This window comes from Podarcis pityusensis (assembly GCF_964106645.2).
Source record: "Podarcis pityusensis genome assembly, chromosome: 14".
NCBI lineage: Eukaryota > Metazoa > Chordata > Lepidosauria > Squamata > Lacertidae > Podarcis > Podarcis pityusensis.
In genome coordinates, this window is record NC_138039.1 from 26,031,107 (window position 1) to 26,057,772 (window position 26,666).

The 26,666-nt window shown below is 51.3% G+C and overlaps 3 protein-coding genes across 7 annotated transcripts; 1 reads left to right on the forward strand and 2 right to left on the reverse strand.

Moving 5' to 3' along the window:
• Positions 1-1,383: 1,383 nt before the first annotated feature.
• On the forward strand, positions 1,384-5,465 carry RCCD1 (RCC1 domain containing 1). 2 transcript variants are annotated; one of them, XM_080981769.1, is made up of 8 exons: positions 1,387-1,582; positions 2,035-2,235; positions 2,612-2,765; positions 3,182-3,303; positions 3,983-4,087; positions 4,228-4,386; positions 4,818-4,847; positions 4,956-5,465. In XM_080981769.1, exons 1-8 carry the CDS (start codon positions 1,408-1,410, stop codon positions 5,096-5,098), a joined length of 1,089 nt encoding a protein of 362 aa, XP_080837895.1. In that variant the 5' UTR covers positions 1,387-1,407; the 3' UTR covers positions 5,099-5,465. The 2 variants fall into 2 exon arrangements, with proteins under 2 accessions (XP_080837896.1, XP_080837895.1); XM_080981770.1 differs by lacking the exon at positions 4,228-4,386 and having other exon boundaries at positions 1,384-1,582.
• Positions 5,367-14,363, reverse strand: PRC1 (protein regulator of cytokinesis 1). Of its 4 annotated transcripts, none has more exons than XM_080981766.1 (14): positions 14,188-14,363; positions 13,850-13,982; positions 11,441-11,563; positions 11,120-11,353; positions 10,859-11,029; positions 10,606-10,755; positions 10,203-10,350; positions 9,965-10,101; positions 9,740-9,835; positions 9,481-9,627; positions 8,824-8,934; positions 7,905-8,003; positions 7,230-7,409; positions 5,367-6,540 (listed from the first exon to the last, which is right to left on the reverse strand). In XM_080981766.1, the coding sequence occupies exons 1-14, from the start codon at positions 14,196-14,198 to the stop codon at positions 6,463-6,465; spliced, it is 1,818 nt and encodes a 605-aa protein (XP_080837892.1). In that variant the 5' UTR covers positions 14,199-14,363; the 3' UTR covers positions 5,367-6,462. The 4 variants fall into 4 exon arrangements, with proteins under 4 accessions (XP_080837892.1, XP_080837894.1, XP_080837893.1 ...); XM_080981768.1 differs by having other exon boundaries at positions 7,307-7,409; positions 14,188-14,362; XM_080981767.1 differs by having other exon boundaries at positions 7,307-7,472; positions 14,188-14,361.
• Positions 14,364-17,032: 2,669 nt separating this feature from the next.
• On the reverse strand, positions 17,033-26,224 carry VPS33B (VPS33B late endosome and lysosome associated). The gene is made up of 23 exons (XM_080981878.1): positions 26,064-26,224; positions 25,895-25,975; positions 25,413-25,474; positions 25,162-25,211; positions 24,390-24,457; positions 23,810-23,855; positions 23,166-23,260; positions 22,899-23,003; positions 22,461-22,557; positions 21,894-21,971; positions 21,638-21,711; positions 21,349-21,435; positions 21,172-21,262; positions 20,760-20,834; positions 19,998-20,062; positions 19,725-19,779; positions 19,586-19,632; positions 19,233-19,365; positions 18,989-19,062; positions 18,802-18,903; positions 18,603-18,678; positions 17,945-18,061; positions 17,033-17,543 (listed from the first exon to the last, which is right to left on the reverse strand). The coding sequence occupies exons 1-23, from the start codon at positions 26,157-26,159 to the stop codon at positions 17,464-17,466; spliced, it is 1,854 nt and encodes a 617-aa protein (XP_080838004.1). The 5' UTR covers positions 26,160-26,224; the 3' UTR covers positions 17,033-17,463.
• Between the last annotated feature and the right edge of the window lie 442 nt (positions 26,225-26,666).

The following is a 26,666-nucleotide window of genomic DNA, read 5'->3' on the forward strand; positions in this document are numbered from 1 at the left end:
TAACCCAGGTAATTATCGCAAGGACTGTAGCCTTATGTTGAGGAATTCCTTCTACCACTGTCTCTCTCAGCTTCATTGTACTGGGGTGGGGGTGGGGAGGCAGTTACTGTGCTCCTGTGTGCCTGCCCTTGGGGCAACCTGGATTGCTTGTAGCTTATGACAGATGTGAAGGAACAACCATTACCTTCTAAGAAGCACTATAAGTCCAGTACTGCCCCAGTTCACTGCCTCAGGCACCTACGAGGCTAAGCTGTTCCTTGTTCCAGGTCAGATTTTGTGAATCTTTGGCAAAAGTAAGGTTCCTTCAGTTTAATTCTATTAAAAGTTGTCATCATTGTATCTTGTGCCCAGGGCGTTCCACAAGTTAGCTGGAAGACAAATCCCAAAAGCTCATTTTCTGATTTGTCCTGCATTCTGAATATTGGAGGAGAAACAACTATATTTTGCAGGATGATGTTAAAACCTATGCTTGCCTGCCTATTTCTGAGGTCTCAGCCTACATCAAAAGCGGAACTTCCCTCAGCACTCTTGCCACTACTTCTTCTGTTTCCGGGGGTGGGAAGGGGATTCCTCCAGTTGATTCCTCAGAGCAGGGGTGCCAACTTGAATAAAATATTGGGCGGGCCAGGTAAGCCCCACCCCACACAATCAATCACATGATGCAGCGCCCACACACCATTTGAATGGCAATAGTGGGACTGGGTTAAAGGCAGATCTACACGGATCCTCCACTTTTAAAAAAATAACTCCCAACAAATCCAGTGTCCTATCACATCTGGAAGGCACGCCTACAGACTGGACTATAAAAAAGGTGGATCCAACACTTTGCCACGCTGCAGCACCACAAAAACATGGATCCGAGGCATGGATCCTCATGAATTCATATGATTTTTATATTGAAAGAAAATAAAACCACCATGATACACACTGTCAAATTACACATCGTGCCCATGGAAGCCGTGGGTCCGAGTTTTTTGTGGCGTATGCTGTGCCCATGGCCATGATGTTTGATCTGATGGTGGCTTCGGACTGATCTAGTGCAAAAATCAGGAGGATCCCTGCTTTTTAACCATGTTTTTGCACCATAGTGGCCCCACGAAACAGTGGGTGCGTGATTTTTTTTTGTTCTGCCTACAGACATGGTCTACAGTATCATGGTGGTTTTATTTAATTTGAATGAAAAAATCATATGAATTCTGGATCCGCCTATTACCCAGTCCCGGCACTAGCCATCAACTTTGAGCGGAAAGAGCAAGTTGTTTTCGGGTGGGTCGGGGGAGGGTAGCGGGACACCGGGGCGGCCCAAGGCAGCCTCCGCCAGAGCCAGGGAAAGGGTGGAAACTGCCGACTGAGGCGCCTCTTCTCCCCGACCCGCCGCAAGAGGCGCTCGCCTTCCGGGCGGCGGAGATGGCGGAGGGAGCTCGGGGAGGCGGCGGCGGCGGTTGGTTCCAGTTCGGCTTCTGCTTCGGGAAGGCGACGGAGGCCGGGCTGGAAGTGGCGCCGCTGCTGGTCGGGGGCGAGGCCGGGCCAGTGCGCTGCGTGAGGCCGAGCTGGAGCTTCTCCGGGATCGTCCGCGCCGGCGGTGAGAGGCACCCGCCAGAGTCCCGGGGCCATGCGGGGTTCATGCTTCCCCACCCCTTTTTCTTAGGCTGAGCAGGCGCGGGGAACCGCGCGCTCCAAGGCATATAGAAGGGACAGACTAAGGGGTCCCGGCCGTGGGGGAGATGCTGCTCTGCATCTCCCATCGTCACCTCAAACTCCTCCCCTGCTTGCTGGGGCTGCGGGAGATGCAACCCCGCGACGCCAGGCAGCTCACAGGAGCCCCATCCCGTCGATAGAGGAGAGCGGGAAGTTTCTCCATGAGCCTTGATGGTGGCCCCAAGCCGCCTTTCTAGGTTGCTGCCTGATCGTCCCTGGCGGGGGTGGGTGGGGTGATTTCCTCCTTTTCTGTGGCCCCGATATTATTTCTTTGCCTCCTGCTCCGCATGGACTGAGAGCTCCAATCCGCCCCATCTTGCCTTCTGCCTCCCGCAGGGTCCCCCCCGGTGCTGTTGCAAGGCGCGGTATGCGCGGCGCTGCCCGAGGACTGCCGGGACGTGCTGCCGTCGGAGACGCACGTGCTGGTGCTGCGGGAGGCGGCGGTGGAAAGCTGGCCGGTGGAGGGTTCGGCCCTGGTCCTGGAAGGAGAGCCGGCGTGGAGGTGCGAGATCCTCCCTGAGGAAGCAGCGACCGTAGGTAGGTAGGTGCGCGGGCAGAAGCGAGGCCCTGAAAGAAGAGGAAGCTGGGAAAGAAATTGCTGACTTAACTAATTGAACTGGAATACAAAAAAGGGAGGTATGAGGCGGTCAGGGAAACAAGGATATGAATGTAAGTTATGGAAAGATTGATCTATTTTTCTTTTTCTTTTTTCTTTTTAAGGGTTTTTTTATTCTTTTTTCTGTATTTTGTATTTTCTTGTATTTTTACTTTTTGTTTTTGTGTAATTCTTGTATTCTTTGAAATTTTAATAAATATCATTTAAAAAAAAAAAGAAAGAAAGAAGAGGAAGCTGTTGCTGCACCCCATGAGGCTCATCCCTTCTGCCCCTAACCCTCTTTCTCTTCTGCCCCAGAGCTGCCCCTGGTGCCTGGTGGGTACGTGGCCCCTCGGCCCCCTTTCTTCACCCCTCTGCCCTCCACCTTGCAGGCTCGCAAGCTGGCCCTGGGCTACGAGCATGCGGTGCTGCTGAACACAGAGGGGGCCCTCTTCTCGTGGGGAGGCGGCAGGTGAGTCTGGCGCAGGTGAGGACTAGCGTTTCCTTCCTGGCAGGGCTATGGTTAAAACTAGCAACCGACCTCCTGCAGGAGGCAGTGATGGCTGGCAGCTTTAGAGGAGGGTTGGGCAACTTCATGGAGGAGAAGGCTCACAATGACTACTAGCCATGATGGCAAGCTCTGCCTCCATAGTTACTGGAAGCCAGTAGAGGAAGGGGAGAGGTGCTCTTAGGCTCAGATCCTGCTTGTGGTTTTCCACAGGCATCTGGTTGGCCAATATGAGAACAGGATGTTGGACCAGAATGGTCATTGGCCAGATCCAGCAGGTCTCTTCTTAGGTTCTTACCTGGTGCCAGGTGGGCTTCTGCATTGGGGGGGGGAGGGGAAGCATGGTGGTTCCTCCTCTTCCTCCTGTCTTTTCTTCCCAGGCATGGGCAGTTGGGCCATGGGGAGCTGGAGAGCAGGACAGAGCCCCAGCTGGTGGAAGCCTTGTACGGGGTGCCCCTGGTGGATGTGGCGGCTGGAGGATGGCATTCAGCTGGCATTAGTGGTAAGGGGGCAGGAGGGCATGGTCTGTAGTGGCCCTTCTTAAGCAATGACTAGCTAGGGATTCCAGCACCCCAAAATAGACTTGCTGTTGCTTTTTTACGTTGGTAATAACAATAGCAACAAAAATATCAACAGAATTGTTAATGCCAACCTTTTAAGGCTTGTTGATGTGGTATCAGGGGTTAACTGGGCTCCTGCTCCTTGAACAGAGGCAGGGACCCTGTGGCTGTCCACATATTTTTGTTGGACCTCCTCCCTCAATGGCCAGGACTGACTTAAGACCACCAATCAGCCACTGCCACTGCTTAAATAGTTCATGGGGGTTTGAGAGATGCATCTCCTACAGAAGTAAAGTTCCCTTTTCTTCACAGCTGTTAAAGATACTGCTAACAGTTACCTCCTTTGCCCTTATTTACTTTTTCTGTCTTAATCTTTCTTATAAAGTTATAAACCCAAAAATATAAAGATGGGGGTGAGGCTTCTGATACAACCTTTCCCATTCCCATCGCTTTCAAATAATAAACTCCCCTCTGCATGGGAAGCCAAATCCCTCATAGGGCCAGAATCAGCTTTCGCTAGAGAATACATTTTGCCAGCCCTATGAGGCCTCTTCCTTGGGAAAAAGGCCACGTTGGTCCTGGACTGAGCTCCTAGCTGCTCTCTTTCTCGCTCTTTGCCAGAAGCAGGTGACTTGTACGTCTGGGGCTGGAACGAGACGGGACAACTTGCCCTACCTTCCAAATCTGTGGCTGAGAGTAGAGCCACCACGGCAGAGGTGAAGAGAGGTGAGGCCACTTCTGGGACAGAGCTAGATGCTATTTTGGAAAACTTTGCCCAGGGCAAACATACACTATACCCCGTGGCTGTTGCTGGGGTATGAGTTGACTTTGGCAGTTTTATTTACCCTATACTGGGTTGTTTCTAGGGGACATGGAGTTGAGATTGACAGAGCAGGAGGCAGCACAAGGACCCTGCAAGGCTGCATTCATTTCGATCCAAGCCTTCCCTGCTTTGCTGGATATGCCAGATGGGGCAGATGTCTGTAAGATCAGCTGTGGTTCACGACACACCGCTGCTGTGACATGTAAGAGGATGCTGGGTTTGTCTTTCAGTGAGGGGAACACAGGGACAGCAGGATGAAGGCTTCACTGCCCAGTACCTGAAAAATATCCTGGGGCTGTTGCTGTCCACCTGAGCCTCTTTTGTGGAAGGGGCAACATCCAAGAGTGAAGGACAAATGTGCATAAAATGTGTCTGACATCTAACACAATTTATGTGTAAGGATGTCCAGCAGCCCTCCCAAAACTGCTTACTGTCAAAATTGCTGCACATGGAGTTCCTAAACAGCGCAAGCTCTTTGGTTTTTGCATGGTTGGGAAATCACAACATAGCATAAAAGGGTCCTGAAGGTTTTTCCTTTTCCATTGTTTCTTGGATCTGCCCCATTCCCCCAAAGAGGTGCTCAACTGTTATCCTTCAACAACCTGTTAAACACAGGTCATCCTTGTATTTCAGGTACAGGAGAGCTCTACACCTGGGGCTGGGGTAAGTAAGCTAGGGGGTGGATTATAGCTGCCCTTAGGGTTAGTACTCCATCTTCTCCTTTTCCTGCTCCAAGGGCAAACTGGTGCCAATAGCTCTTCTTGGTTGCAGGTAAATATGGCCAACTGGGGCATGGGCAGACAGCCAGCTCTGACGAGGCAAAGAGGGTGTCCTGCTTTGTGGACTGGGGTCTACGTGTAGTAGACGTGGTATGTGGACCATGGACTACCTATGTACATGCTGTGGCCCGATAACAGCTGACATGGAGGGCAAGAATCCAGAAACCTTTGGGAAGACAGCATGAACAGGACCTACTCCTACTGCTGCTCCAGTTCAGTGCTCTACTGTCTGAGTTGAGGCTTAATCCGACTTTATCCAAGTCCCAGATCAGGTGTAGTGGCTTCATCTAATCCTCCCTCCACCTGCCTTCCAGTAACAGCTACTTCAATGGACAACACAAGGGCATCTTTAGATAAAAGAGGGAGCTGTTTTAGCAACTCCAAGAACACCACAGAGACAGAGTTATACAGAGCATATTTTATGTAGCGCTAAATTGCCATGATGGACAAAACAGATGTTGGAACAGTCATTTTGTGAATAAAGCTGTTGCTGCCACTGTCATCCTTATTAGCCTGCATCACAGTCATGGTTCTTCGGGCAAGAAGCCAGATGCCAGGCAGCAGGACATTGCGGTATAAGGGGAGTAGAGTTAGACTGCTCTCCTCAGCTAAGAGCCCTCATCAGAACAATACAATTGATTAGTCATTATACAGAACAGCCGATAAACAAGATGTGAACATACTGCCATACAAATAAATAATAAAAGGACACTGTAGTGAAAACAAGGTGCAAATCTAGCCACGATGATGGGGAGGGTGGGGGTGGTTGGCAGAAGCCTCTCCTCCTCCTTCCCCATCCCCAAGAGGAAGCCAGGACTAGCCCAGCTCAAAGGCAGCAGCAAGAAGTCAGCCCCGTCCCATTTGTCATAACTAAAGGTGAGCTGTGCTTCTCTCCAGTGGAACAAGACCTCTGGAGCAAGCATGGGGACACGTCCTAAAAAGCCCCAGGACCTGATCACTTTTTCCTACTGCAAGCAAGTTTAGGGGCTGCCTGCTTTCCCTCCCCACTTCCGTTGCAACTACTCCCTCCCCCAAAAGCAGCTGCATAAGCACCAAGGAGGACAGTAAAGATTCTCCCCACATAAACAGGATGGACGGAGTGCTGCCACTGTGGGCTCTCTTGCACCCTTTGCCTAGCAGAGGGCAGGAGCGAATGTTCCAGAGGCTTGCAAGAGTATAGGTTGGGGTGGGCCAGGATCCCTCTTCCCTTGCTGCTGGAACCCTAGACTAGACAGCAAGTTGTGCACTAGAGTAGGCTTACTTATAAGAAACCCTTTGCAACATTTACATTTTATTCTTTTTAATATACAAAAAAAATTGTTTAAAAAAATCATTGTGGTAAAAACAAGGAACAAATAGTTAAAAGTGGCCCTGCCTCCATTGCCACGGGCAACAGGGCCAAGCAGGGAGGCACACGGCTTTGCCTAACCCCAGGAGGGAAGTCCAGTGGTGCCAGCTCCTTTGGCTACCTTCCTTTGCCGCTGTGTACAAGCTCCCCGTCAGCTCTCAGCATTGGAAACCGTGGAGTTAAGGATGCGGGATTTGAAGTCAGATCTGGAAGCCTTTGAAAGTTCTTGCTGTGAAAAGATAAATTCTATGTGATGTAACTTAGCAAGCTAGATCAAAGAGCAGTGGAGACCCTCTTGTGAGTGTGGAAGTCCCAGCCCAGGGCAGAAGGGAAGGTGTACCAACACCACAAAACCCAAGGACACCTTCCCCACTGACACCAAGCTCCGTGCAGGTATATTGCAGGCAAACACATGCAAGGGGAATAAAGAGGTGCTCAACCCCTTTCCAAATGCCCCCCTCCCAGTGTCCAGGTACACTCTTTCCCTCTCCACTGCTCTATGCTTGTTCACACCCCTCCCCGAAGCTGCTTTCCATTCCATCAAACACATACATGGGGCTAGGGCTTTATTACATAGGCTCACATGCAACCTGAGTTTATCCATAAAGTGCCACCGCAAGCCAGGTGTGGGGCCAGGTGCCATCCATGTTTGAGACCAACCAAGCAGAGGAGAGTGGACAGCTGGCTCGTTGCATTAGGAGGTTGGCTCAGCTAGGGAGGGGGTGCTCTTGGGAAGGAAAATGTGAAATGATTACCGTTGTACTGCATGCTTCATTACAGTTCAAGGGTGGCTCACAGCATCCTGGGTGGCCTGTGGCTCCCCAAGGGAATGAGTGGGGCAGGCAAGGGCAGCTGGCAGCCCAGTTGCTGAGAGTGGTGGCTGTCAGGTTAGAGGCGTTGAGAGAAGAGGGAAATTACCGCAAACTCGGAATAGGTGCTGGCAACAGAGTTAATGCTGCAGGTGCTCTGGGCAGGGGCTGCAGGGATGCACCCACCGCTCAGAACTGTTCTGTTGAGCTGAGCGACGTTCTCCTTGTTGTGTTCCATGGGTCCTGGGCGAGGGGACTTGGGGGCCATGCGGCTGGGAGTCCGGACAGGCTGCGGAGGCAGCGGGGAGGAGCACTGGAGGTTAGAGCTTTTGACAACAAGCTTCCGGGAGCCCTGCAGAGAAGCAGCACAGAAAAGGTTACTGAGCAACCAGGAACCAGTAAGCCACAGGGGTGGGTGGGGGACAACACAGAACAACATTCTACGAGGGCACTGCATTCTTCTGACTGGGCATAAAAGTGGCAACAGAACTTTTGCTGAAGTGTTAGGAAGATGGCCTCTTTTCTACTTGCAGTACCCGTTGCTTAAGAGGATGGTTGGGAGGAATAAATGTATGTTGCCTAAATAATGTTTTACAAAGCAAGTAATAAACATGAACACTTTTTTAAAAATAAAAAGTTTTCTTGCACTTCAGTAAACCATGAGGTTGCCCCCCAGCCCTTGCTGATAATTTCCCTCTTGGGTCCATGCATAGCTATAAAAAAGATTTGCACTCAGGAAATGTTGGAAACAGGAAGAATTTAGATACCAGCAGCTGCTGCTTACTTTTCCTCCAGAGAGTGCTGGGTGGGGTGTTGGGGAGTGGAACAGAGAGCCCCCAAATGCTGAACGGATGGTGCTGTTCGGGGTAGCTGTGGTGTTAAGCTGCAAGAAAAAGCCATGAGTTAACACAAGTGCGCTCTCCCTAACTCCAGGTGGCAAAAGCACTTTTTTTCCACCCCAAGCACCTAGCAATAAAACATCTCTTCACATTGGAGGTGCAGCTCTCCCCCCCCTTTTTTACACCATCTCCAACCCTATCAAATATCGGAAGGGTGTGTGGATACATATTAAGAGCAAGCAGAACTGTGTATAATGCTCTGGATGTGGCTGCACCATAGGATTTGGTTTTTTTATATAAAAGAATATATTGTGCAAAAGGTCAGGATTAATAAAGGGTTATAGCTATGCTATTTACTATTACATCATCTCCTGAGGAGTATACCTTGCTAGACTATCAATCAGTAAATATACTGTAGTTCTGCAGAAATTTATTAGGTTTGCCTCCTTTCCTCTTGTGTGAGCTTTGTGATTCACACATCTTTGCTTTTTATCTCAGCTATTCCTGGAATTTGCGTTTCCAATCAGTATTTTGCAAAAACAGGTTCTTACAGCCACTGTGAGGGATTCTCAATTCTCTTTGGCTCCTTGGGCATTTTTTCCTTGGTCAATGAAAATCATTTGGTTTTATTGCACTAATGTTTACATTTCCAGCATTTTTATTTCATTGCTAATTTGTACACCACTTTTCTACATTACTGTGCAATCGAAATGCTCAACAAAAGCCACACTGCCATCCCATAACTATTTCAAGAATAACCAAAAAAAACACCGAAATTCATAATTCATTGCACATGTGGTACTAGGGAATGAACAAACAAAGAAAATGCCCCTTCTGCATGAAGCATCATATGGCAACACGGACCTTCCGCACTTTGCTGGGTGTGATGAAGCCCAAGCCCCGTCTCTTGTTGGGGGTCCGTGGGGTGCTGCCATACATCATCTCCTCCTCAATCTGGCGGGACTTCTTGAGTTGCTGGAAGAAAAAGGAATTGGGTGATTGGTATCCACAGAAGCCCCAGAAGGGGATGGCAAGCAAGTGAGTTAAATCAGTCACAAAAAGGGAAGGCAGCAAGAAGTCCTTCATGTCTGGCTACAAGACTGGTGGGACTGAAGTCCTCTGCAGGCATCTTCTCTTCAGCCTACCTACCCACTGCCAGAGGGGTACTGATGACTCCTGCTCAGGTTGCCCAAGATAGCCCAGCAGCTAATTTTAAGCTTCAAATTACTGGGTGGTTCTCACAGCAGCATGTGTCAGCTTTGGGACCATTGCTCCAAAGTATATCCCCCTCTCCCCTGTACTTCAGACACACAAAGCAAGGCCTCAAACACCCAGTGCGGATGGTTCAGCTCATTCCCATCCTTTGGAGACCTTGGTTAAGCCGCCTGTGATCTCAGTCACCAGCCAGAGAAAAGAAAAAGGAGTCCATTTTTCAGACTAAAGCAAGAAGGACAAAGGGGTCCTAATGTTAAGTGATACGGAGATGGAAGATGCTTGAGGGCTCTCAGCTTGTTCACTTACTCTCTCCTGCTTTTCCTTCTCCTTCTCCATGTGGTGGAGCTGCCATTGCTCTGCCACATACTCCATGAAGCGCTGCCCATTCACCAGGAAGGCCTGCTCCTGCTCTTGCTCCCAAAGCTCCACACGCCCCTTTAGCTCCTCCTCCAGCTGCAACGAGAGACAACTGGCTTCAGCTAAGCTACACAACCAGGGTGCAAAGCAAACAGCAGGCTGGTTGGCCTTCTGCCTGTCCCTCCCAAGGGCAGAAAGGGCCACATGCCTTTGGAAGAGTCTTCTGAAGTTTCGCTCGCAGCTTCTCCTCTTTCAGAAGGTTACCCCCTCGGTTGGTGAAGCGGCTGGGGTCCGTCGCCTTCCTCTGAAAAGGGAGAAGTTGGGAAATGGGTAGGCCTCTTGTGCTTGGGAAGCCACCCTAGGCTGGCCCTCAGTGGCTTCCCACCTGGCCCAGCACCAGACATCTGGCCACCTGTGTGGCATCTGGCTGTACCTCAAGCTCCTGGAAGAGGCGCCAGTTCTTCTCCCACTTGTGGATGGATTCAAACAGCTCTTGATGCCTTTCGTAGCACTGCTTTAACCGGGAAACTTCCTCTTCATGCTGCTGCAGCAGCTCTTCAGTGAAGTCATCTGGGAAGGAGGGGGAACAAACAGGATGCCCAGTAGGAAGAGGCCACAGCCAATCAATCTATACCCAGCAGCAACAGCTGGGGAGGGGTCTACTTGCTCACCTTCATAGTAGGGGTAGAAGGCTCGCCTCTGCTCATCCCCATAAAAACACTTGTCCCAGTAGTCTGCCAGCTCAGCCCGGGTGGCCTCCACCACATTTCTGATGTTCTGAAACTTCAGCTCTTGCAAGCGATCCACTTCCAGTTTCAGCTAGATGGGGAAGAACAAAGGCTCAACACATGCCCTGATGGCACTGACCCCCTCTCTCCTCCTGCGTGCACCACAGAACATGAGAGGGGCTGTCTTATGGTGCACTGGGATTTGGAGCAGGCAGAGGAAGGTTTGAAACAGTTCCCCTTTGATCCTGAGTGCAACAGCCCAGCATAAAGCACCCCTTCTCCCTGTTGGCTTGGCACAGGAACCACTGCTGCTGGTCCGAGGCCTCAGGCCTTTAGTATTCCTTACAGCATCCATGATGGCGGCTTTGGCTCCCACCATGTAGGGGGCAAAGGCTTCCCTTTCCTCCACAGGCACCTGCAGCCGCTCCCACAGCACCTGAATCCTGGAACGCAGCTCTTGGCACAAGGCTTCCTTCTGAGCTCTCCTGCTCTCGAGCTAGGGACAGAAAGACCAGCCTGAGCCAAACTAAAGCAGCAGAAGAGATGGGATGTCACAGGCAAGGCCCCCCAGATCCTTCTCCCAGACCCCACCCTCTGACCTGCTGCAAGAGATCCTTCAGGGCGGCAATGTTGTCCTCAGAGAGACAGAAGGCATCCTCCTCCTCACACACGACATCTCGCTCAAAGCTGGTGTCTGGGGTGTGCTCCAGCTCCTCCATGCACAGGATGATCTGCCTCTTGGTGTCGAGGAACTCCTTCTGCCGGCGCTCCTGGAGGAGCAGGACAAAGCAGGACATTACCCATCAAGCCCCAACCTCAGCCTCTCCCCCTTTGCTCATGCACACACAAAGTGTGCCCACCTTTTCAGTTACTAGTCCTGCCAAGTGGCGCCGAAAGTGGTCCAGCTCCGCCAGGCTGGGCACAGCCTCACTGTCAATGTCATAGGGAGCTGTGCAAAGCAGGTCGCACATCTCCCGGTCTCGCTCCTGCAGCACCTTCAGCTCCTGCTTTCTCTCCCGCTTTTGCTTCAGCATTACTTCCACACGGGTGCGCAGGTCCTTCTCTAGCTGCAGGATGGTGGTCTCCTCGTCCTCCTGTGAGAAAAACAGTCCTCCTGAGCTCAGCAGGACCACCCTCTAAGAGATGGCATCTGAGCCACATTCGCCAGCCCACAGCCTCACCTCAAAAGGAGCCAGTTGTAGCTCCTTGCAGAGTATCACCAATTCTTTGCGGCACACTGCAATGCTCTTCAGGAGACGCTCTTTGAGGTTTTCCTCCTCCGCAATCATCATGTCAAGCAAGCCCTGATGGCACAAGAGCAAGCAGCATTGAACCCAGAGCAAGCAACGACACTACAGCAGCTGCAGAGCCCAGTCAGTTTAATCTAGGAAACCCCCTCCCCTGGTGCTTGCAGCTCCATATCAGTAGAGCATGTCAGAGGCCCCCGCTGATCATTCCCAAGAAAGCCCTGCACATGTGGGCTTGTTTTTCGTGATGATCATGCACAAGTCCTTCACCAAAAAGAAACTGTTAGGACAGGGGCCAAAAATAAAATTGCCGGTATTGTAACATCTTCATACAAATGTGGTACAGCTGAACTTGGACTGTGAGGTTGTTTTGGTTCCTGCATCTTAGAAAAACTGTAGAGAAAAGGGCAACCAAAATGATCAAGGTGCTGAAGCAACTCCCTTGTGAGGAAAGGTTACAGCATTTTGGAAAAGGTGATAATGGGAGGCATGATATTGTTATAAGAATTTTAAGATTTTAAGGTCTTAGAGATATAATAAATGTTCATAAATGCACCAAGCAAACACATAAATAAATAAATAAATAAATAAACCAACCAACCACATGTGTGAAGCAGCACAGGAAGACAGTCCTTAAACCATTTTGACTCCCAAGCTGACCAAGTGTTTTTCTGCAAGGAGGAAGGTGAAAAAACCTTCCCATTGTCTCAGGAATTATGTAATTACCATCTCAAAGGAATGGCCAGACTACCAGGAAAGGCAATCAGATAAGGCATTATCAGATAACCTGGCAGAACAGCATTCAAATTTCTGTTGTAGATCGCCTTTTCTGTGATGTCGGTATGATGTATGGAGGGATGGTTTTGAGCTACAGGGCAGGGAATTTCAAAATGGCTATATAAGGCCTTGCGCGCCATTGTTCGGGCTCCTCCTCCTCTCTCTTGCTTGTGAGGAGCACCCTGCTGCAACAGCTTTAATCAGGCTTACTAGCTGCTTTGCTTCTCAATATTCTCTGGTTGGCCTCTGTTATTTTCTCCTACCAATGGGGAACCTACAAAGGACTCTTTAAGGGCTCTTGTGTCCCTCATAAGGGAATAAGGGCAGATTTTGTTTACAATATAGTAGTAGGAAATTACACATGGTGTGGAGAAAGCAGACAGTGATAACCAAACAGGTCATCCAATGAAGCTGAATGTAGGGAGATTCAAGACAAACAGAAGGAAAATTGTTCACGCAGTTAAATTGCGGAATTCGCTCCTACAGGAGGCAGTGAGGCTACTATAGGATGAGAAGGGCCACAGTTCTGGTAGAACACCTGCTTTACATTCAGGTGTTCAATCCTTGGTATCTCCAGGTAGGGCTGGGAAACCTGAAACCTTGAAGAGTTGTTGCCAGTGAATAATACTGAGCTAGATGGACCAAAGTACTAAGGCACTTTCCTGTGTTCTGTTTCATGACAAGATGGGCTTTTGGTCTAATCCAGTCACAGGACTCATCTTACAGGTCTTGACCTTGAACTGTGAAGCCAGGTGAGCCTCCTCTATTCTCTGTTCCCCCCACTCAGACTGCTTAATGATTTTTCCACCTTCTGTAGCAATTGTAATGCTCTATTGTCAAATGCTGTATGATTTTATTCCGCAGTTTATTCTGCTCTGAGATGAAGGGTGGTATATAAATCAAACAACAAACAAACAAACAAACAAACAGACAGACAGACAGACAGATAGCAATACAACAAAATACGAAAAACACAAACAAATGAAACAAGCAATTAAATTATGGTTAAAAATCAATATGAACAGTTAAATGCCACAGTGACCTGAATAAAGAGCCTCAGACCAGTTTGGGAGCCCCTGCTCCAAAACAGCATTTTTCAATTTTCAGTCGCCAGATATTTTTGGAGCTACAGCTGCCAATCAGCCTCTCTGACTACTAGCTAAGATAACTGGGGAGGGTAGAAGTTGTAGCCCAGCAGTACCTGATTGAGCAGTGCAATGGGGAACAGGGATGGCGTGTCTCATTTAGTCACTTGAGGCAAAATGGAAAATGCCACCCTGCCCTGCCACTCTGGGGGCTATGAGGCAGCCTCACCCTGCCTAATATCTATGCCAGCCCTGGTAGGAAAGGACTATGTCAGCTCAGTGACAGTGCACCTGCTTTTGTATGCAGAAAGTCCAACCCCCAGGTCAAGCTGCGAGAAGACCCTGTCTGAAACCCCGGACTGCCATGGCTGCCAGTCAGTGCAGCCAATGCTGGGGGAGATGGGCCACTGCTCTGAGTCAGCATAAGGCATCGCATGGCCTCGCCCTTGCTCAGCTGGCAGGATCTCTCGGCCCTGCTCACCTTGACGTGCTTCTTCACCACTTCGGTGCGCTGCAGGCGCTGGTCCTCGGGGATGCCGATTTCCTCCCAGATGTCGCGCAGCTGGAACAGCGCCTGGTTCAGGCAGGCCACCGACTCGCTGGCCAAAACCTCGCTGCGAGAGAGGGAAGGTAGTCCATCAGGGGCGGGAAAGGAACCCTCCCCATGACCGACCAGCCACCTGGGAAGAGAGCGACGCTCCGGGGCAGAGGCCGCTCCTGGCCAGCCTGGCTCGCAGCGAGGCGACTGCGGAGCTACACCGGACGGGCAGCCGCCTGCGAACCAGAGAGCGCCCCCTACTTCGTCCTCCAAATGCCCACCTCTTCCTCATGGCCGCGGGTATCCGCCAAGGCCAGCCAGCTCACTTCTCTCCCTCTTGTTCTCTCCCTCGCTGCTGCTGCTGCCACAGCCGCTGCTTATTCGGCTCCGCGTCGCGCAACTCCGCTAGCCGTTGCGCCTCCGCCTAGAATTCAAATTCTACCCCGCCGCTCCCTGATTGGCTTCCGTATAAGGCGCCGCCACGCCCCCAACTGCCAGACGGACGACACCTCCCTGGCGTTTATTCCGTCCGAGCGTTCGTTCTGCCCAATGAGAGGGAAGCGCTGTTTTCACTGTAGCCTATCGGAGGGTAGCGACGTAGAAGGAAGAAACGTAACACTTGCCCAAGTACGGTGCTTGGCGCGAGGCGAATCTCAATGCGTCAAGCATCTCCTCTGACATAGCGCTGCGGAGGAGAAGCCGGCCCGGTCCTGCGGAGCATGGATTGGAGTGGGGACCCGCCCACCGGCTTTTCCAGCCCCTGCTTTAAAAGTAGGGTGGGGGCCGGACGGAGCGGGTCCCCCCTCTGCAAAACTGGGCCGGGGATTCCCCGGAATGCGCACTGATTTTGCTGGAGGGGACGGGGACGGGTGCCACCCACCCATCCCCTGTTCTCTGCCCAGGCCAGGGGGAGGGGAAGAAAACGGCAACGGCCAGGCGATTGCAGCCAGCACGGAGAGAGAAGTTGCCATAGCCCCGGGACCCCTTTCGTGGGCCATGGAGGCAAATGGGGCGCTGCCCCACACCCTCAGGCTACCCCCCTACCTGTCTGCCTCCTTCCTGACGACCAGAGGGTGGTTCTAGCCCAGGCTTCCTCAACCTCGGCCTTCCAGATGTTTTGAGACTACAATTCCCTGACCACTGGTCCTGCTATCTAGGGATCATGGGAGTTGTAGGCCCGAAACATCTGCAGGGTCGAGGTTAAGGAAGCCTGTTCTAGCCTGTCAGTCCTAGAGCGCCAGTGTGCTGTAGTGGTTGGAGGTTAGGTCTCCGCTCAGCCATGGTCTAACCTACCTCGCAGGGTTGTTCTGAGGGTAAAATGGAGAAGCGGGTAGAAGCACACGCACTGTCTTGATATCACTGGAAGAAGAAAGATGGGATAGAAATGTAATCAATAAAAGAAAAATTGGCTCTGGTTCTACCTACTTGGTCTTCCTGCCAGTCCCAGTGGACACCAACCAGCAGCGTTTTGCATTGCCCAGCATTCTTGACAAAGGCACTCTTTCCCCTTCAGGGGGTCTTGAGTGCTTGTCCACAAGGCTGCACATCTCTTCTGCCAAAGGACCAAAGTCTATGCTGTGCTGTTCCTCCCAAAAATGGTGTGACTTGCACTCCTGTTTGCTTGCACAGCGGATGGCAGGCACTACCACCATTGCCATAGGAAGGGGATGCTGGAGTGCCATTGCTGTGTATGCCAAAGAGGGAAGATAGTCCTGGGGCTGCCACCCTCCATGGGGTGTCATGACTCTGGCAGCTGATGCTTGGTGGGCACTGCCAGTCTTGCTATCCTTTTTGTTCTTGGTGCATTTCCTTCCGAGGGTTGTGTTTGTTCCACCTGAGCCCCCCTCCCCCATGACTGTAGGATCTGGCTGCCAGCCATTCTCTCCACTCCTTGCTGTAGCTTGTGTATTGGATTACTCACCTTCCTTCCCAAGGGAAAAATATCCACACCTTGTCTGAGTAGGCAGCTTCTCCTGCAGCAAAGAAAGTCGAGAAAGCAAGCAGATAGAGGAAATTGCTGCTGTGTGTTGCCCAGAAGCAGAAAGCATTTTTTGACATACTGTCCTAAGGTCTCATTTGGCCAAAGGTCTGAATGGCCTATGACTCTTATCTTCCACAATACACCAGCAGACATGAGCTTTCTTTGCACCATTATGCACAGTTGTTTAGTACGGTGACAGTTTCTCTTATCCCTTCTGCCTCTTCTAAACAGTGGGGGGGGGGCAGGGTTCCTCTTTTTCCTGCTCTTTTATTATTACCTGTCCTTCACCCTGAGGTCCCAGCGTAGGTTACAGCATTAACAATCTTAAAAAACAATATAAAACAACTTACAACCATAAAATTAAGGTGCACCCTAAAAACACACCTCAAATGTCAAAAGCTAGGACAAAGAAGTGCATCTTCAGCATTATCCAAAAGCTGTACAATGAAGGCACTGGATGCACCTCTGTAGGGAGTTCTACAGCTTAGAGACTGTTGCAGAGAAGGCCCTCTTCTGGGCTGCCCCCCCTCCACCTGACGGTGGAGGAACTACCAAGAGGGCCCCCACTGCCCCCAAGACGCTCTGCAGGGAAGGAGGTGGAATTTCAGATATTTGGGAACCTCCCTTCTCTGTTGCTTTTTCACTCTTATGCTTTTATGTCTTGATCTATTTTGTTTGGAGTTTTTATTTTTATATATCCCCTAGCCACAACACTTTTACTAAAAAACAGGATATAAAACCTTAGTAATAAATGTAAATATTTGTGTAGAGTTGTCATTTTGGCAACTGCAGCTCAGTTTTCTTTTGGATCTTGCACAGATCCTGAGGCTGAAAAGAGGCTCTTCTTTGTTGAAGGGAGACGGTCTGCAATGGCTTCCTCTTCTCTCCTGTGTGCTGAGGCAGTCTCCCTGAGGGCCAGGGCCATTCCCAGCTCCCACTTCAAAGCTGGCTTTGTGCCACTCCCCTACAGCCACAGCAGCCTGCCTTCCCTCCCCCCGCTTCTTGGTTGGCTTCAGTGATTTGTTGGCAGAAGCTCCAAAGCACCTTAAACCAGGTAGTCAATGACGAAAGCAGTTTCCCTGCCAGCACACTTTCCCCATATTAACACGGAGGGAGAAAGAAGAAAGAGCAGCTGCTCAGACCAGTTACCAGACACATCTTTATTGCACTGCTCGAACTGGCAGGAGGAGTCACATTTGCAGGTGACCACCTCTCCCTGCATACTCCCAGTGCTATGGCAGGCCAGGAGGAGTCACAGTGGAAGGGGGCAGTGGAAGGCCAAGTGTCTCCAGGGTGGGTGAAGGAAAGGCCTCTCACTGGACAGGAGGCAGCCCAAAGTTCAAAGCAGTGGAGAGTCAAGCTCCTGAAAGAACAGCCCGTTGCCTGCCATGGGCGGGCTGAGCAAGAAGGAAGAGACGTCCAAGCCCAGATTTCTTGCTGGGTAGAGAAACAACTCGCCAGCTGCCAGCCTACAGGAAGCAGTGGGGAGACTTTCCAGGTAGCATTGCTGCAATATCCAAGGGCTGCTACAGCTGCTTGAAGTATGCTCATCGCCCATGCCTTGCTGCAGAAGCTCTCATGCCCTTGTCTCTATCATTGATTCCAGCAGCCGGGCACTGTTGGTGATGGCTGTCGTCAGGAAGATGAACCTGATCCCTGCAAAAAGGGGAGCCAGAGAGTGAAATTGCAAAAGGCAAACACAGGCTGCCTGGAGTCTGGTGAGAACAAAAGCCTCCACTGGCTTGCTCTAAGAGAGGCAAAAATAGCTAAATTCAAAGCCTTGAAAATATGTTAATTTAGGAAGCTTGCATGTGTTTGCTTATCTGCATAATTTATTAAGCAATGTATTACAAGGAGCTATACACAGAGGCCTCTCCAGCTTCTAATCCCTTTTTCAAACTTTGTAAGGGCTAGATCTTTGATTTCCTCTTACATTTAAAATAGTTTTTAAAAAGATGTATTATGCCAAACAAACAGTTGTCTGGGATCATAAACCAGGGCAGGCCCACTGCCAGTTCCCAAGCCGCTGCTGCCTCTGGCTCAAGGATTGCTTTTACCTCTTTCTCTGCCAAGGAAGCGAAGAGCTGAGATCTCAGAGAAGGTGCAGCCACCTAAGAAGATGGCTAGAACGATGCGCTGGGAGTCCCAGGCAGGATTCTCCTCCACAGTGGTATCTGCAAGGAGAACAGAGGAGGATGCAGCTGGTCTCCCTTGGTTTAATTCCAAGGAAATGCTTAAGCTCTAGGCAGGCATGAACACACAACTGAAGCAGGTGTATTTGTGTGTGTTAGTGTTATATATCAGGGAGGGCTGGGGGGGGGGAACTCTGCCTCAATCCCCAGAGAGCTGCTCTCAGTCAGTGTCCTAGATGGTATGAAGCACCTTCCTCACTTCAAGCTCTGGTGCTTGATAATGTCGTGTTTTACAAAAATGTATTAACCACCTTGGTTAGTTTTTTCAAAAACTCAAGAAGGCATGCTGCATTTTTTAAAAATAATGAGTATAATGTCTAACCACCACTCCAGAGATACAACAGAGGGAACGTACACAGCTTCCTGTACTGCTCAGGCTATGGCGAATCCCCACACCACTCCATGCCCAGAGGAAGTATGTTATCACACGTGGGGGAAATGATAACAAGGGAATACCCCTTGGGGTGAAAGAGTATTGACAGAGCATGTTGGTGCTGCCCACTCTTTGCTCCCAGCCACTGACCTGCCACAGAAAATTCATTTCCCCCGAGGAGCCGCACCACCTCCTCCAGGCCCAGCCAGCTCTTGCGCTCCAGCACCTGCATGAGCCAGCCAAGATGGCAGTAGAGTTAGCAGAAGCCACAATAAGGGACATGGGCACTGGGGCCTCTCTTGGGAGGCTGGCCAGGGCCACAAGGGAAGAGGGGAGATCTGGTTTGCACCTGCTCTATCAACTTGCAGCTCAGGGGGATGTAGGCACCGCTGAAGACGTACGCCATGTCCCGGGGCACTTTCAGGTTGTACTCGCCATCCACACGGGGGATCTGGAACAGGGGGAGAGATTTGTCTTATCAGGATGCCTGCTGCCCCACACCAACCTCACGGCTCCACCCCCCGCATAGCACTCACTAGTCCCAGCTTCTTGCTGATGCCTCGGAAATTGCTCTTCCTGGCTAGTGAGTTGAAGGCATCCGAGAGCTTCCCTGGAAGAGGAGGGCAAAAGGAAGCTGGTCATTGGGGCCAACAAGATTTCAAGGAGCACTGAGTTCTTGTCTGCTCTGCTGAGGAGCTGCTCCTTCCTGGCTCATCAGGATGCCCCTCCACAGGCCACACGGAGGCTCAAAAGGGAAACTGCTGCTGCAGGATGCTGTACCTGCCGCTCTGTCTGTCACCAGCTTGCTGACTTTGTTCTCCACGGCTGTCAGCGTCTCCCCTGGCACCTGCTCTGTCAGGAGCCCCAGGTGCTTCAGGTTATGGAAGGTCAGCAAATGCTCTGGTCCATAGCTCTAGAAGGGAAGGGTGGGGGGAGATGAGCATCAGGGCAGAGGCATTGCTGAGGATGCTCTGTCCCAAGAAGAGGAGGACTGCAGGGGATCACAACAAAAGGGACCATGAGGCCAGTAGGACCAACACCAGCCAGGAGGAACTGCACAGCTACAGAGGCTCAGGAAAGCCAGTTCCCCTCTCTTCCTGCCCAAAGGAAGGGCTGCTCCCTTCCTGCCTCACCTGGAGGTACTGGGTTTTCAGGGAGCGATAGTCCTTGGGGGCGAACCCTGGAGCAACCAGAAGAAAGGAGAGGTGAATGCGCTGCAGCACACCCCTGCACACTCCCATGGCTCCCCTCCTCCTGCAGCAGAGCACCCACCGTTCTCCGTGATGGACAGCAGGCACAGCATGCGCAGACTCTCAAGGGGGGAGACCTGCAAGGAGGGAGAGAGAAATTGTAACTTTTTATACAATTATATCTTCTGAAAAGCTAACCATGTACTAGTGGGGACTATGTTACTGAATAACAATGAACTGAAACCCTTCTTTTTAGGGGAGTGGATTTCTGCTTCTGATTACATGGTCTGGTGAACCGAGACACCAACTGAGGTCAGTGCTTGCATTTTCTCCCCACCCCGGGCCTCTCCCTTACCTGTCGGTCAATGTGCTCTTCAATGAAGCTGATGCTGTCGCGGAGGTCAAACCCTTCCAGGAGGGCTGCAAAGGCAAGCGGGGTGGGGGGCAGGGAGAGAAGAATCAGCCCATTCTTTCTAACTCTACTAGAGAGTTTCAGTATGCTCCCCCTCCCCTCAAAAAAATCCCTTTGCTTCCCAGCAGCATATCTTGCAACAGCCATGCTCAGAGACGCTTGTAAACCTTCTGGGTTAGAAAGCACAAACTGTTCCATAAGAATCCATCAGTTGAGGCTGAGGAACTCTCTTAACTGTACCGGTTTTGAAACAGAAAGGAGCCCTGAGATTGGAAAGCATGGGGGTTCTCCCCCCTGATCACCCCATTGTGTCTCTCTCTTGTCTTCCAGTCTAACTCCCCAAATTCAGCACCTGACTATTATCATCAAGTTCAACTGCTATAGGTCTTCAACTGCAATAAGTAAATTCTTGAATGTTTAGTGGTCCAAATCTTGGGTGTAGCAAGCATGGAATTTCAGTTGAGGGGAGAGAAATAGCAACAAGAACATCAAAGGCACTGAGGGCTTTTGGTTTTTTTTCCAAAACTCAGGAGGCAGTGAGATATTCTAGAAGCCCGAAAAGATGTAAAACCAGCTTCCTGGCTTCTTCAGTGATCCAGATGCCATTTGTCAGAGGCATCAACATCTACTGAGCACCTGGATTTTTACATGCCTGAAAATGTGGCTCAGGAAGCTAGATCGAGTGGGGAAAGGTCAGAATCTCACCATGCTCTGTCTTCAGCAGCTCCTGGAAATCTTGCTTGGTTTTTTTCTTCATGATGGACTCGCATGCACCAATATCTGCAGGCGCAAAGAAGACTCTTGAACTAGGGCAGCACTAATCAAGGGAAGCACTGACCCAGAGAAAAAGACAAATCACAAGCTGTTGCTGACAGGGGATGGAGTTTACAGCACTGCAGGGGTGCACAGCACTCTTCCCACCCTCTCTCCTTGTGCCACTTCATTCCCATTGTTCTTCTGCTCTCCATGGGCAAAAGGCAGCATGTGGCTCATGGGCTACAGGTTCCCCACCCCAGAACGAGGCCACCGGGCCAGGTCAGTGATGACACTCTGCTGCTCCTAGCTGCTCCTCCCCCATTTGATGCTGTTGCCCCAGGAGGGAGAGGAGGAGACCTACGGAGACTCAACAGACGATGCTCTTGCTTCAAGCCTTTCAGCTCCTGGGAGACAAAGTTCTTCATCTGCTTGATGTCCATCCCTCGCCGTCGCTGCAAAAGGAGAACACTTCTTGCATCCTGAGGCATCCAGGAATCCTACCCGCCCCCCACTGCCCCTCTCCGCTTATCCCACTCACATCATACTGCGCCTGCAGGTTCCGGGCCTTCTGGCTCAGGAAACCGAAGACGCTGGAGAAGTGCTCATTGCGGATCTGGTTGAAGACCTGCAGGGAGAGGCAAGTAGGGTAGCCAGACAGCACCCAGCTCCCCCCACCCCCATTTAGGCCAACCCTCACCTCTGCTCACAGCACCAGTGCTCCCACCACTCGCCCCCGCAACAGGGCTGCACCTTCTGCAGCTATCGAGAGGCCTTAAATTCCCTGACCAAGCCTGCGTTCAGGAGGAGAAGGGAAGGCAGACACTCACCTTGTCCTGAGCATTTAGCAGGACTTTGATGCTCCGATCGGAGGAGGTGACATCTGGGCCAAAGTCAACGCTCCCTGCAGAAAGTGAATTCACCAGGGTGCTCGCTTGACAGGACATCTGGCCTGCGAGCAGCCTCTGCCCCCAAGTGTCAGCTGATCAATGACTGTTCTGGGAGGCAGGCAGGCCCTCCTGACCCTTGGAGAGGTAGCAGGTGGGGAAGCAGCCTGTCCCCCCCCCCCCCGGAATGGAAACTTACCACACTTGATGCGGAAGGTATCGTCCACCAGGCCTTCGTACACAACCTGGGAACAAAGGGCTGTGACATAATCCACGTCTGAAAAGAGAGCCATGAAAGGGATGGGATGGGCAGGTGGCAGAAAAGAGTATCAGAACACAAGGGGACACCTCCTGGGAGGAGAGGGGGTGTACACCCTGGGCTTCTTCCCCACCCACACCCATAAGAGGGAAGAGCCATCCTAGGCAGAGAAACTGCCTTGCATGCAGAGGGTCTCAGGTTCAATGGCATCTCCAGGCAAGAGCTGGGAGAGAGACTCTGCCTGAAATCCTGAATAGCTGCCCCTAGAGCTAGGTGGACCAAAGATCTGAATTCACTGAAGACAGGGTCCCACGTCCAGGAGATCTGTTTTGTTTTACAGCATTTCATGCATCTCAGCTTAGCAAAAATAGCTGTACTTGCTTGAATTACACAGATGAATGCTTAGGCTCTTTCAGAAACTTCCAGTCACGACCTTGGGCCAGGACTCCAGGCATGACACCAGGCCCCATCTGCCCGTCTAACAGAACCTACTTCTCATGCCCTTACCTCTGTCCACAAGGAATACATGACCAATCTCTGGCTTCCGGCCCACACTGTCAACGTCGCTTTCCTCCACCACTTCGCGCCAGAGTTCATGGACCATCTGGGAGAAGATCAGACCTGCCCGTCAGCCCAACCAGTGTAGCTGGGAGGGGCCCCCATCAAGGAGGCAGGAATCCTGCCTCTGACCCCAACAGCCCCGTTTAAGTGACTTGACAGAATCCAGCTGCTTGCTTGTCTTGCACTAACTTTGCTACCCACTATGATATGATTCTAAGGTCTCACCAATGTGGAGGAAAGCTCTTGGAAACATCTGTATTCAGAGCTCTTTCTGCTATATACTCAATACATGCCCACCCCATCCTACCCAGAGACTTTCTGCTCTCTGGACCAGGCCCCTCTCACATTCTTTCAGCTGATCCTCCTGTACCAACAAGGCCCCACCTTAGCACACCGGCCAATTCCGTAGGTCCTGCTGAATGGTCCATAGAGAGAGTTCATCAGTTGCAAGGCCTGGGCCACGGTGCTGATCCAGCGCTGGTCTCCTTCCTACTGGGGCACAAGAGAAGGAAGCTGTGATTGACACAAGAGGGTGGAAATTGAAGGTGTGCCTAAAATTCTTGAGCTGGTACTTGCTGTGTGACACTGAGGCAAACAAGGGGGAGGAGGGCAGTGTGAATAGATAAGGACATTGCAGGAGTCAATACTGACCAGGAAATAGTCACGGAAGAATTCCGGGAGCTCCATGCTGATGATGTCATCGTCCAAAGGGAGTAAGTAGAAGGACCACTCATCCCAGGTCACGTCTGCCAAGGAACCAGGACAACACAAGGGGGATTTTGCCTTTGACCCATGATACAACCTCTCCACCGCCTTAAATTAGCTGCTTGGAGTAACTCAGGTGACTGGTCAGAGGTGTTTTTTTAATTTTATTTTAAACATAGCAATATTACTTATTCATTCATTCATTCTTCTTATACCCAACCCTTCCTCCTGGTGTTGCCCAGCATAGTGAACAATCATCTTAAAACATGATCAAAATACCTTAAAAGATGAAAAATTAATACAACACAGATCAATCCCATACACGGAACAATGAACACTGGCATATTCAGACTGCAATCTTATGCCATTTAACTGGAAGTTAGCCTTATGAAACACAGTGCGTCTTACTTTTGAGTAAGCATGAACAGTACAGCGTTGCTCAAAGTTTCTGAGCTTGGGGAAGGGGATGCCGGGGAGCCAATCACCAGCTGAACTGCTGCTTTCCTCAAGTACAGCCCCCTCCCCACCCGCTGACTTTGATCCTGATGTCCTGCCAAGCAAAATCTCTGTTCTCCGTCTCTGAAACTCACCCCCATAGATCCCCTCTTCTTCCAGCACCATCTCACATGTGTAGAACTGGAAAGGGTTGGAGAAGACAATCAGCTCCAGGCAGCCTTGGGAACAAGCAGTCTAAGTGTCCCTAGAACCCCCTTCTACTGAGAAAAACTGAAGAGACTCCTCCAAGGGCAGAGGAGGGTGTTTTACAGGCACAACCAATTTTAGCTTCTAAACTGTTGCAGAGAGTGAAATTGGTGGTGGCTAAATTGAAACATGTTAAGCTCAACCAAACGTCTGGGGGCTTGGGAGATAAAAGAGACCCCCCTAATTCTACACCCACTGCCCAGACTACACAGGAAGCTGCCTTATAACAAATCAGAACATTGGTTCATCTAGCTCAGTATTGCCCACAAATCAATGCATCTTAGAGCTGGGCAGCCCAGGCAGCAGCCACAGCCCAGACTGGGAAATACCACCCAGCCAGAGGGACCAGCCAGCCAGCAGCACTTCAGAAGGTCCACACATCACATCACTGCTGAGCTACCCCTGGACTACTTGGAAGGTAAGTCCCAAGAAACCCGACCCCAAAACTCCCAGCTACAAGAGACTCGCCTTCTGAGGACTGAAGATAATCTTGTACTTGCGGGTCCGGCCAGCTGCCTTATCGGCGTTTACTATGTCTAGGAAAAAAAACATGAGTCAAGGAGCAGGCGAGGCTGGCCAAGCAATCAAACAAAAGGCTGTCCACATTTTTTTATTTAGAATATTTTTAATTTAATCTCAAGGCAGCTTTGCAACAGATTGTAATAATACAGAACACCCCAGGAACTTGCCAAAGACCCCTTAGTCCCATACTCTTCAAGCTTGGGGGGTGCGGTAGAAATACCTGTTGAGATAGATGCAGGTAGGCAGACTGCCAAGAACCAGGAGAAGAGACAGGCTGAAACCCACTCCCCAATTACCCAGCATCCCCCTGAATTCTGGTAGCAGCCTGAAACATTACCATAGGCAGGGTAGATGAGACTTCTGCTCTGACCTAGTCATGTTACTCTTCTTCCATAATTCCTCAGAGCACTGCTACAATCAGACCACTACACAGTTCATATCCCTTTCAGAGGTGCTCAGTACAGAGTGTCCATACTGGGACCTCCTGCTAAGCCTGGGAGCTAGGAAGCAGCCTTATACTGAGTCAGACCCTTGGTCCATTTAGTTCAGTATTTTCTACACTGACTGGCAGGAGTTCTCCAAGGTGTGAGGCAGGGAGACATTCCCAGCTCTACCTGGAGATTGAACCTGGAACTTTTGGCATGTAAATCAGATCTACCACTGACAACTGCCATTACTGCTCCTCCCTCAGGCCAGCACATGCAAACCACCAACTTACCTGCCACGTACTTCATGTTCCTGATCCGTGGCCGCACCAAAAAGCACAATCTTGGGAGAAAGAAACAAAACAGACAACGTGAAAGGAGTAGTATTGGAAACAGCTCTGCTCTGTCTGCTTTTGTCCCATGGCTCAGGGATGGAGAAGCACTGCCTTTCCCTGGCAAGCAGAAAAGAGGCAGGCAGGCAACCCCATGCAGCAGACTCAGTCAGCCCTGGCCAAACAGGGCAGGCCTCCTGCCACACACTTACTGATCACTGGTACTGTGGGCTGGTTTATTCTCCACTTTGTAAAGTTTGTCCACTTCATGTTGCTGCAAAGAGAGATGGAAGCAGAGAGTGATCAGCTCCACATCCTGCACAGCACCCCTGCTTCTTGAGGGTGGTGGTGGGGATGACTCCCTTTTCCTCTTTCCCCATTTCCTCTGATTTATGCAGCAACGAAATTGGACAGAAGTTGCGAGTAGGCACAGCTCAAGTGGGATCCTCCAAGTTCAATTCCTCATCCCAGCATCCTCACGTCAGTCTCCCCGCCCCTTGCCCTTTTCTCCTAGGTGAGCTTTTGTGCCTTCAGCAGCTGCCTTAAAGCCCGGGCAGTCACAACATGGGAAGCCTCCCCACCTCTGTCCGTACTACACCCCTAAACGGGGGCGGGAGTGAGAAGCTGCACCTGCCGAATTTCTGCCTGCCTGAAGGAACAGGAAGAGGGAGCGAGCGGGGAGCTCCTCGCGCACCTTAAGGATGGAGACGTTGGCGATGCGGTCGAGGGGGCTCATCAGGTCGGCCTCGATGAACAGATCTTTCTTGCCGGGGAGCTGCAGGGTGAGGGAGAAAGAGGCGAAGCGTCATTGCCAGGCAAGGGCCATGGGGAGCAGCTTTCGCCCCAGTACCCGCCCATCCCACCTGCTCCAGCAAGTAGACCAGCTGGTCCCGCGCGAGGCGCTTCAGAAGACCGAAGTCCGGCAGCTCCGGGGCGTCGCGGTGGCCGGGGGATGCCATGGCTGGTAGGGTAGGACGTCGCCCTTCCTTCCCGGAACCCTCCACAGCGAACGCTGTTGTTGACGGGACAGCCCGGAAGTGGACCTGTTGCCATGAGAACGCGGCCTAGCCGGCTTCCGTTCGCGCCCTCGTCCGCTCTTATTATTGTTCCGACTCCCCATTTCCTCGTTGAGGTGGTGGGGAAACTTCTCATTGGCTGCCCGATGATGCTGGGAGGGCAAAGCCAACCGCGGCCGCATTTGTTTCCTTGCTAAGAGGGATCGCTACTTGCCTCCCTCGCAGCAGGCTGGTTCGGTGCATACTGCCCCATCCCCGGGGGAGGAGGGCTGGCCCCCAAAACCCAGCCAGCTCCCTTCCTAGGCGAGCGTTCACCTCTCGGAGATCTCTCCCCTCCTTGGTCCCAAAGCAAACTGTGACCACCCTTGGGGCAGTTTCCTTTTCTAACGTTGTCAGGGCAGCCACTTCATTGCTGCATTAATGCCTGGTCAGCTCCATGAGCCCAAGGAG